The following is an 11,161-nucleotide window of genomic DNA, read 5'->3' on the forward strand; positions in this document are numbered from 1 at the left end:
TTATCACTTAATCTAAAATTCAGATGAACATTCAGAGGTCAAGTTCTCTCTGCAGCATGCCAATGGCAGCCGCCAGCCAATCAGATACAAGCAGGTGACATCATACTCATCAGCTGCTTGCCTCTGATTGGCCAGCGGCTACCATTGGAATAGTGCAGAGAGCTTGACTCTGCGCAGCACCAGTAAAACGTTAATCTGAAATAAAGCAGTGACGGCTGCGGCCCCCACACCAGCCACAATCGTCAAGGGGGCAGGGGGGGGGTACGTGCCTGCAGGACCCAAGAAGCAGCCTGAGGGGCCGCATGCAGCCCGTGTGTTTGAAACGTCTGCTTTTTACTTCCTGGCATTTGGTTTTAAAGAGAATCAACCAGCAGGATTTTCATATATAAAAGTACAAGCACTGCCATACTGGCGCTAACATGCGGATTCAAATCATACATTTAGCTTAGGCTAGTTTCACACTTGCGTTGGACGGCTTCCGTAGCATTGCGTTGTGTTACGGATGCAACGGATGCGTTGTATATAGTGGCACAACGGATGCTACGGATCGTACAAAACAACGGAAAGCTTTTTTTTTTTTTTTTTATTTATTTTTTTTCCCCTCTCTTCTTTCTTTACAGTTTTACCGGCAGCAGACTATTGTGAACGATCAGCTGATCGCTCTCAATAGCCGGCGGCCGGTGGCTCAGCTGAGCGCTCTCACTTGCCGGCGGCCAAGTATGCCGGCGGGCGAGCGCTCAGCTGAGCCCTGTCACTTGCCGGCGGCCAAGCATGCCGGCGGGCGAGCGCTCAGCTGAACGTTCGGCCACTGTGAGACAAAATAAAGTTTTGGGGTTTTTTTGTTTTGTTTTTTTTTTAAATCACAAAGAAAGAAGAGCATGCGCAGTGAAATCCTGAAGATTCCGCTGCTCAAAACAAAAAGTTACATGCTGCGTTCCTCCCGCTGGGCGGAAGCAACAGAGCGTCGCCCAGCGGAAGCAACGCAGGTCCTTTTGGCACAATCCATCACCCATACAAGTCTATGGGAAACAGCGGAATCAGTTAACGGATTCCGCTGTTTTCCAAAAGGTCGGATTGTAACGGAAGGAAAACAACGCAAGTGTGAAAGTACCCTTAGAGAATGGATGCTTGATTGCTGAAAAATCCTTTATCAAAGCTTCAGAAATTACAGTACATCACTGGTGCAATGGATTGAGCATTGGGGTGGGACTTTGGACGTCGGGTCCTCAGGAATGGTTCATACTCCTGGCTTCCCTCCTCTTTATTTACATTTCACGCTGCCACCGCCATTGCCATTATTGGCAGCAAGTGGGCATTGCTAATGTGACAGTGTCTTCAATAAAATCACGTCCCACGATCTCCAGCACCATTTTATTAAACACAACGCTCAGTTGTTTCCACAGTAAAATGGCACCGAGATCGATGTACAAGAAAACGTCACACCAGCAATGTACATGCGCCACCAGCTTCGGCAATGGCAGAGCAAAATTTCAATAAAGAAGAGGCAGTAAGCCTCTTGCACCAATGACTTCATTTCTGAAGCTCTGATAAAGGATTTTTAAGCAATCAAACATCCAATCTCTAAAGTGAAGGTATGTTCTCATTCACCATCCGCTGCCTGTACTTTGTATGTGATAAACCCGCTGGTTGGTTCCCTTTAACAAAACTTTGAGAAATGCATGTAATTTGCACAATTATTTAGTGTGTTTCTACAGTGGAAACCAGAGATGTGCGGTCGATAAAATGAAGTTCTAAGCACAATCTTATTAGCGATCATGCTGTGTGCAATGTTCATCGGTCTGCCTAAACGGGAGACTAAGGCTATGTGCGCACGTTGCGTATTTGCATGCAGTTACACTGCTATCTGCACCGCAGCATAACTGCATGCGTCCTGCGTCCCCAGCATAATCTATGAAGATTATACAGGAGACGTGCGCACGTGGCGTCTTAGGCTGCTTTCACACCCCCGGTTTTAGAAGAGCCGGCGAATCCGGCTCTAAAACCTATGCAACGGATGCGGCGACAATACCGCATCCTTTGCATACGTTTTTGACATGCGGCCCGTCCGGTTTTTGCCGCTTGCTACTGAGCATGCGCAGTGGAAAAAAAACCCGCATGCGGCGGCCGGATGCGGAGCGATGCGTTTTTTTTTTGCCGGACCAAAAAACGTGCCAGGCAATGTTCCATCCGGCCGCCGCATCGGGTAAATCTTCTGCATGCGGCAAAAACCGGACCGAACGCAAGCCCATGCGGCACAATACGGCACTAATGTAAGACTATGCAAAAAAAACGCAACGACGGCAAAAAAAACCCGGTTGCGGTTTTTCTGCAAAGCGCCGGATTGTGCCGCACAGGAAGAAACCGGATGTGTGAAAGAAGCCTTAGAGACATGTCACTTCTTTCCTGCGCTCTGCTTGCAGATCCTGCTCAGTCTATGGGAGGGGCTGCAGTCAGAGCGCATGGAATCGGCTTTTTTTTTCCCACTACGGACTCTTTCTGCAGCGATTTGAAGCGCACGTGTGCTGTTCAAATCGCTGCAAAATTTCTGCAGGGCCAGTACGCAACGTGCGCACATAGCCTAAACATTTGCCAATACTCTTACAATAAATTGGAGGTCGTTTAATGGTCTGGTTTTGCTAGTCTTAAAGGGGTCATAATACTGAGACAGTGTCACTGATGCAAGGTAGACCCTCCGCGCCACAACATAAGATTTATTGCCTGTAGGCTACTAGAATGTACAGAAAATGTCCTGCATACAAACCTGACACCAGAAGACAACTGTAGTATTTTACACTATAATGATCATTAGGGGCAGGCTAGTTCAGACAAGGTGATCATGTCAAATAAATACCATTTGATGGATATAGTTCACATACATACTTTGTTAGAACAGAGTCATAATAAAGTTTGAGAAGAACACAGCAATATTCCTCAAGAAAGTGACCGATGACTCTAAGGGTACTTTCACACTTGCGTTAATTACCTTCTTGCGCAATCCGCCCTTTTGGAAAACAGCGGAATCCGTTAACGGATTCCGCCGTTTCCCATAGGCTTGTATGGATGACGGATTGTGCCAAAAGTAAACGCGTTGCTTCCGCTGGCAGACGCTGCGTTGCTTCCACTGGGCGGAAGGAAGGAACGCAGCATGTAACGTTTTTTGGGCAGCGGAATCTTATTTTCTCACTGCGCATGCTCTTTTTTTTTTTAAATCACAGAAACTTTATTTTGTCTCTCGGTGGCCGAACGATCAGCTTTTGAGAGCGCTCAGCTGATCGTTCACAATAGTCTGCCGCCGGTAAAACTGTAAAGAAAAAAAAAAAAAGCTTTCCATTGTTTTGTACGATCCGTTGTATCAGTTGTGCCATTATATGCAACGCATCCATTGCATCCGTCACACAATGCAATGCAACGGTTGCCGTTCAACGCAAGTGTGAACGTACCCTAAGCTGAGAAGCCTTCTGTTAAGTTTTACCATCTATGGAGGAATTACCTGAACTATGTCGAGAACCATCCCTGCAGCCACAGTTCCGAATCCTGCCAATAGGAAAGGAAACAGAACTTGGAGTCCAATAGAAAAAGAGGTTTCCTTCAGTGGCACCACAGCCTCGCAAGAAGGCTCGTTATTTGGATCTTCGCTCTCGGTGCTCTGGCTTCCATTTTCTAGCAAGGCATCTTCTTCTTGCACGCCTTTGGTATTTGCACGGGAACCTACCACCACTACCTCGGTTTCATCTGGCTCAAGAAAACTTGGGTTCACCATGAGAGGATTATTATCTACATCCACGTGTTGGTGGTCTTCCATGACAGGATGGGTAATGTTAGTGGAAGCACCATCATCTCGGTGTTCAGGAACAGGTGGCATTGTGATGGCCTCTAAGACTGTATATAGTCCAAACAATACTTATATGCTGATCGTGACAGTCGCTCACACTCTAGAGAGAGCCCTCCAAAGCAGTCTTTGCCCTCTATGGCCTTTAACGCTGAGGAGATACAGTCGCTCCCCATTAATCAATTAAATATGATAAAAGTTAATAAAGGTAAAAAAAAAATATAGAATAACTGCTCCAACATGGAATCCTGGGTAAAAAAGATAAAATTATATGGGTGTGTTCAAGATGAGCAGGGACAGGTACCGTAACTGGTTAGTCAAGGACAAGAATGCAGAGGTCTCCCAGAACGCTCATCTCATAGTTATTCCATGACATCTTCAGTCTAAGGAAGCAAAGAGAAAGGTCATCAATGGAGTGTCTACACAGTCTGGTATTCTAGCATGTTAAAAAGGAGTATAAAAGGCAGGGCTGTGGAGTCGGTAAGCCAAACCTTCGACTCCGACTCCTCAAATTCTCTTGCACCGACTCCGACTCCGACATATATTGCTTATAGTTAGGTGAAAAATTTATTGTAGTACATGAATATGTGTATGTGAACATCAGACATTTAATAATTTTTATGATACAATAATCAAGATATTTGGATAGAACATAAAATATATTTATTGGAATACAACTTTAGAACACAAAAAACTGTAATAAATTGTAAATATGTAATACACTATGTAATATACAGTAGATTACATATATATCTTGTGTGTGTATATACACTGTGTGTATATATATATATATATATATATATATATATATATATATATATATATATATATATATATATATATATATATATATATATATATATATATATATATATATATATATATATATATTACATATTTACAATTTATTAGTTTTTTGTGTTCTAAAGTTGTATTCCAATAAATATTTTATGTTCTATCCAAATATCTTGATTATTGTATCATAAAAACAATTAAATGTCTGATGTTCACATTGTACTACAATAAATGTTTCACTTAAATATAAGCATTATACTAAATGTTATTATTTAGTAAAATATTCAGCACATTCTGCATTGCACTCCTGTCCCCAATTTATTATATATTTTAGGAGTCGGAGTCGGTGCATTTTATACCGACTCCGACTCCACCAAAATGAGCTCCGACTCCGACTCCACGACTCCGACTCCACAGCCCTGATAAAAGGAACTTAAAATAATCAATTTGTTTATTTCCTATATGTAACAATCGCTTTTAGGCCTCAGACATCTGTGTTGCAAGGACGTGTTTAATGATTGATACCAAACCTACCCATTATAGTACGAGACTTTTCAAGTCAGTGGGTTTTCCACAGACCATGTGTCCGCGCAAAACTCATGGAAACATGTCCATATTTCCCAGTATCATGGATGACAAGGGCCAATAAAAGTCTATGAGACCATGAAAAATCACATACAGCACACGAAGGACATCTGTTTGCGGTCTGTATTTAACATTGTAGAAGATAGGAAAAGGTTTGTAATTTTTTATTCCATCCGTGAAAAACACTGAGGGCAAAAATGGACCAAACACTGATGACATATGTGCGTGAAAAAGTGGAACCTGTTTAAAACACTGACATGCCAATGAGGCCTTAGGCTATGTACCCGCGGAACTTGCCACGGAAAACCTGCGGATTTTTCTGGATTTTCTAGATAAATCCGCAGGTTTTAGCGAGTACAGACACTCCCCATGTTATCCTATGGGACATGGAGAGTGCTGTGTCCATGCTGCGGTATGTGCGGCTGCGGAACATGCTGTGGATCTCCCGCTGCCACACGTAACTGTATGTCAATTATTCCTGTGGAAATATCTGGAATTTCTGGCCCTCCACTGTGGAGATAGAGGCCGGGACTTCCGCAGGTAAGCCGCACGAATTCCCGCAGGTTTTCCGCAGATATTTCGTTGGACTCCAGCAGCAATGTATAGCTGCAGATTCCGGGGAGGTGCTGCCGGAAACCTGCGGACATACCTGTTGATACATCCGCAGGTGCAAGCTCCTGTGGGCACATAGCCTTATGGTGTGCATACATTTTTTTATTCTTTTTGGGCTGCATTTTTGTGGTCACCATAAAAACCTGCAGCGTGCCACTTTTTTTTGCGTTTTCCACACTTTGGTGATAAAAACACATCAAAACCTCATGCGTTTGATGTGCATTTTTGTGGTTATGATAAAACTGCAGCGTGCGGACATACGCTAAGCCATTCAAATGAGACATATTCGCTGAGAGTCTCTCCACATGAAAAATGGGTTTCATTTTCAATCATAGTCAAACCGCAATAAGCAGACCACTGTGTAGTAAAGGGGGAACAGATGGAAATATACTGTACATCTCATGTCGTTTTAGACAGGCTACCCACTTTCTCACCAAAAACATGAACAAACTATATAATCTACATTCATACTGCCATTCCAAGCTACAAACCTCAATGTGACAGAACCCACTAAAAGGTTAAAAGCAAAAACGCATCACTGCTCATTCCTGGGGAGAATCAATAGTAGATGTGAAAATAGGAAACACTAATATATCTTATTAAAGAAATCAGCTTCTTTCTCCTCCTAGATTTATCTTTCACTCTCAATTTATGGGTAAATTCAATTAATGCACTTTACAGTGATCTTGCAGCAGAATCTCCATTTCAGTCTCCAGTGCCACCTTCTCCATAGAATTTTATGAGCAGCAATTATCATTAATGTAAAAATCTGTATTCATTGATCACAGATTTTACCCCTGAAGAGAGACTGAAAAATCAATCAAAGAGAAAGAGGCACAGTCAAGCGGCTGTATAATCCAGACGAGGATGGCACAGCAATGCCGAAACCGGCCGGCGGCTCTCCTGACCCGAGCGAGATCACTCCATAGAAATACATGCCATCAGCAGAGCCGCCGGCTGGCCAGAGTATTGCGGGCAGTCTGACTGCGCCCAGAGACAGAAACTTTGTAATAAGTAAAAAAATAAATGAATAAATAATATATAAAAAAAAATATATATATTACTCTGGGGGGGGGCAGGTTATCTACTGTCAGAATGGCGCCACAATTTGTGCCTAAAACCTCTCATGTTTGTGCCACATTTATTATGCATTTTAGACACTTTGGCCAAAATTAATTACTGTTTACTCCAGAAAAAAAAAAAAATAAATGGGCAGAGCTGGGGGAAGAGTCATGGCAAAGCCTATGCCAGCCTGTCAAATTCATCAATAAGACAGCTTTCCTTACACCAGAAATGTTACTGCAGTATACAAATGGGTATCTTTTTGTGGTAAGGTGAATAATACTGATAATATGCGCTAAAATCATTCGATATTGTGTGCACACTAATGAATTTGGCACATCTTATTCCAGCATACTCCACAATAGGGCCTCCTTGGCAAAACAGGGAAACTGCGAGCATTGTTGGGCACATGCGACCACCACTCAATTCCTCATGGGGCTGCCAAGCTTTCTGCGGCAGCCTCATGGACCATGATTGTAGCAGCAGTCTGGTATCTAAGCTCCGGCTTTATCTTGTAACGGGGATAAAAATTTTCACCGTTCCACCGATCAATGCCATTGTCTCCACCGGACAACCCCTTTAAGCTATTTTAGTCAGATCTAATGACCTTATGTTCCTAGATAATGCACAATGCTTACACAATAAGGCTATGTGTCCACGGTAGAATGTACCTGTGGATTTTTCTGCCTGAAAATCCGTGACTTTCGCGGCAAATCCGCACCCGCGGATTTACCGTGGATTTTGATGCGGATTTTTTTTTTTCCCCATTCAAAACCAAAAATCCGCACCAAACAATTGACATGCTGCAGATTTTTCCGGATCAAAATCCGCGGCAAATCCGCAGCGGAAAAATCCGCAGCATGGACAGAGCATTTCCAAAATGCCATTGAAATGGCTTGGAAGTGCCGCTGCTGCAGATTTTCGGGAAATCCGCGGCAAAATCCGCAGCGTGGGCACATAGCCTAACAGTCAGAACTACAGTATGTGGCAGTATAACATTAGCCGCAGAATTGGGGGCTCAGTCCAGCACCTTCACATTTGTCAGGCTTTATGGGCTACCTACAAGGCCGCCAGTCATCATCATCCTGTACAGTGCCGGGCCGCCAGTCATCATCACCCTGTACAGTGCCGGGCCGCAGTGGCCGCCAGTCATCATCACCCTGTACAGTGCCGGGCCGCAGTGGCCGCCAGTCATCATCACCCTGTACAGTGCCGGGCCGCAGTGGCCGCCAGTCATAATCACCCTGTACAGTGCCGGGCCGCAGTGGCCGCCAGTCATAATCACCCTGTACAGTGCCGGGCCGCAGTGGCCGCCAGTCATAATCACCCTGTACAGTGCCGGGCCGCAGTGGCCGCCAGTCATAATCACCCTGTACAGTGCCGGGCCGCAGTGGCCGCCAGTCATAATCACCCTGTACAGTGCCGGGCCGCAGTGGCCGCCAGTCATAATCACCCTGTACAGTGCCGGGCCGCAGTGGCCGCCAGTCATAATCACCCTGTACAGTGCCGGGCCGCAGTGGCCGCCAGTCATAATCACCCTGTACAGTGCCGGGCCGCAGTGGCCGCCAGTCATAATCACCCTGTACAGTGCCGGGCCGCAGTGGCCGCCAGTCATAATCACCCTGTACAGTGCCGGGCCGCAGTGGCCGCCAGTCATAATCACCCTGTACAGTGCCGGGCCGCAGTGGCCACCAGTCATAATCACCCTGTACAGTGCCGGGCCGCAGTGGCCGCCAGTCATAATCACCCTGTACAGTGCCGGGCCGCAGTGGCCGCCAGTCATAATCACCCTGTACAGTGCCGGGCCGCAGTGGCCGCCAGTCATAATCACCCTGTACAGTGCCGGGCCGCAGTGGCCGCCAGTCATAATCACCCTGTACAGTGCCGGGCCGCAGTGGCCGCCAGTCATAATCACCCTGTACAGTGCCGGGCCGCAGTGGCCGCCAGTCATAATCACCCTGTACAGTGCCGGGCCGCAGTGGCCGCCAGTCATAATCACCCTGTACAGTGCCGGGCCGCAGTGGCCGCCAGTCATAATCACCCTGTACAGTGCCGGGCTGCAGTGGCCGCCAGTCAGTCTGTACAGTGCCAGGCTGCAGTGGCCGCCAGTCATCAGCCTGTACAGTGCCAGGCTGCAGTGGCCGCCAGTCATCAGCCTGTACAGTGCCGGGCTGCAGTCATCATCCTGTACAGTGCCAGGCTGCAGTGGCCGCCAGTCATCAGCCTGTACAGTGCCGGGCTGCAGTCATCAGTCTGTACAGTGCCGGGCTGCAGTGGCCGCCAGTCATCAGCCTGTACAGTGCCAGGCTGCAGTGGCCGCCAGTCATCAGCCTGTACAGTGCCGGGCTGCAGTGGCCGCCAGTCATCAGTCTGTACAGTGCCAGGCTGCAGTGGCCGCCAGTCATCAGCCTGTACAGTGCCGGGCTGCAGTCATCAGTCTGTACAGTGCCGGGCTGCAGTGGCCGCCAGTCATCAGCCTGTACAGTGCCGGGCTGCAGTCATCAGTCTGTACAGTGCCGGGCTGCAGTGGCCGCCAGTCATCAGCCTGTACAGTGCCAGGCTGCAGTGGCCACCAGTCATCAGCCTGTACAGTGCCAGGCTGCAGTGGCCGCCAGTCATCAGCCTGTACAGTGCCAGGCTGCAGTGGCCGCCAGTCATCAGCCTGTACAGTGCCGGGCTGCAGTGGCCGCCAGTCATCAGCCTGTACAGTGCCAGGCTGCAGTGGCCACCAGTCATCAGCCTGTACAGTGCCAGGCTGCAGTGGCCGCCAGTCATCAGCCTGTACAGTGCCGGGCTGCAGTGGCCGCCAGTCATCAGCCTGTACAGTGCCGGGCTGCAGTGGCCGCCAGTCATCAGCCTGTACAGTGCCGGGCTGCAGTGGCCGCCAGTCATCAGCCTGTACAGTGCCAGGCTGCAGTGGCCGCCAGTCATCAGCCTGTACAGTGCCAGGCTGCAGTGGCCGCCAGTCATCAGCCTGTACAGTGCCAGGCTGCAGTGGCCGCCAGTCATCAGCCTGTACAGTGCCAGGCTGCAGTGGCCGCCAGTCATCAGCCTGTACAGTGCCAGGCTGCAGTGGCCGGCAGTCATCAGCCTGTACAGTGCCAGGCTGCAGTGGCCGGCAGTCATCATCCTGTACAGTGCCGGGCTGCAGTGGCCGCCAGTCATCAGTCTGTACAGTGCCAGGCTGCAGTGGCCGGCAGTCATCAGCCTGTACAGTGCCGGGCTGCAGTGGCCGCCAGTCATCATCCTGTACAGTGCCAGGCTGCAGTGGCCGGCAGTCATCATCCTGTACAGTGCCAGGCTGCAGTGCTTCGATGAAAAGGTGGCATCGCCAGTGTGTGCCCATTGTACTGAGGTGTGGGCACCCAGCTGCTCGCCGCACAGGAAGTGCACGTAGTAATAACATTACCACCTCCCAGAACACCAGATATTAAAGGTGGAGACCCCCGAAACGCTGCGGGAGGCCCGGACCAACAGTGGGCACCTGGGTACGTGACCGCTCACCTGCAGCAGCCGGCACCACAGGATGCGGGACTGGGCAAGCCTCCTCCACACACTGCAGCCCGCAGCGCCCGTTCAGCAGCGTGCCATGGACCGCAGCACATTAGTGCCCCATATAGCGACCCGCCGCACTACACACAGCGCACTCACCTCCCTCCCCGGAATCCGCAGCTCCAGGACTGCAACACTTCACTTTATCAGCAGCACTTTAACTTCCCCGTGACGTCACGGCTCTGCTCCCGCCATTACCAATGGGCTAAGGATTCGGCTGAAATGCTCGCAGGGGATTGGCTGGAGCCGGGGTGACTGGGTGGAAACTCTAGGTCGTGAGATTGACAACAGCCACAGCCAATGAAAACGCATTAGATGAGACGCGTGTCGGGGTTGAGTGAAGACTCCGCCCCATTTCATGAAGCGTTTTGACGTTGTGGAACTTTATTGTCTGAATGCGGCTGATTCCCTCAGCGCTCACACATATGCAAATATTCACACTGAGCCGCCTGTGCGAATACCGCACAAATAGCCATGTCCAGAAAACTTCCAATAAGCGTCAATGTAAAGAAGCTACTATATTATGGCAGGATTTCCTGCTGGGAACGCTACGAATATGTATTGCGTCAATTGGAAAATATGTCCCATACACAAAAGACAGGGTATGTGCTCCAAAGAATGAACATAAGGTCTGTGAGGACAGCTTGCTGGCTGTCTTCTGGCTTTTGAGCGTCTTTTAACCCTTTAGGTTTCAAAAGACGCCACGCAGTTAAATAAGAGCGCTCA

At 48.3% G+C, this 11,161-nt stretch overlaps 1 protein-coding gene across 2 annotated transcripts in view; it reads right to left on the minus strand.

Annotated features, from left to right (window-relative positions):
* The window catches only part of SLC41A1 (solute carrier family 41 member 1), a 90,441-nt gene extending 79,832 nt beyond the window's left edge, over positions 1 to 10,609 (minus strand). The window contains exons 1-2 of one of the 2 annotated variants that reach the window (XM_075335700.1): positions 10,535 to 10,609; positions 3,491 to 4,212 (exon numbers count right to left, since the gene is read on the minus strand). In XM_075335700.1, the coding sequence (XP_075191815.1) occupies positions 3,491 to 3,862 (372 nt within the window). In that variant the 5' untranslated portion in view covers positions 3,863 to 4,212; positions 10,535 to 10,609. Of the gene's footprint in view, positions 1 to 3,490; positions 4,213 to 10,387; positions 10,428 to 10,534 lie in introns of those variants that run through there. The other variant, XM_075335701.1, reaches the window with a different exon arrangement.
* Positions 10,610 to 11,161: the final 552 nt, after the last annotated feature.

The sequence above is a fragment of the Anomaloglossus baeobatrachus genome, chromosome 2 (assembly GCF_048569485.1).
Source record: "Anomaloglossus baeobatrachus isolate aAnoBae1 chromosome 2, aAnoBae1.hap1, whole genome shotgun sequence".
In the NCBI taxonomy this organism is placed as follows: Eukaryota; Metazoa; Chordata; class Amphibia; order Anura; family Aromobatidae; genus Anomaloglossus; species Anomaloglossus baeobatrachus.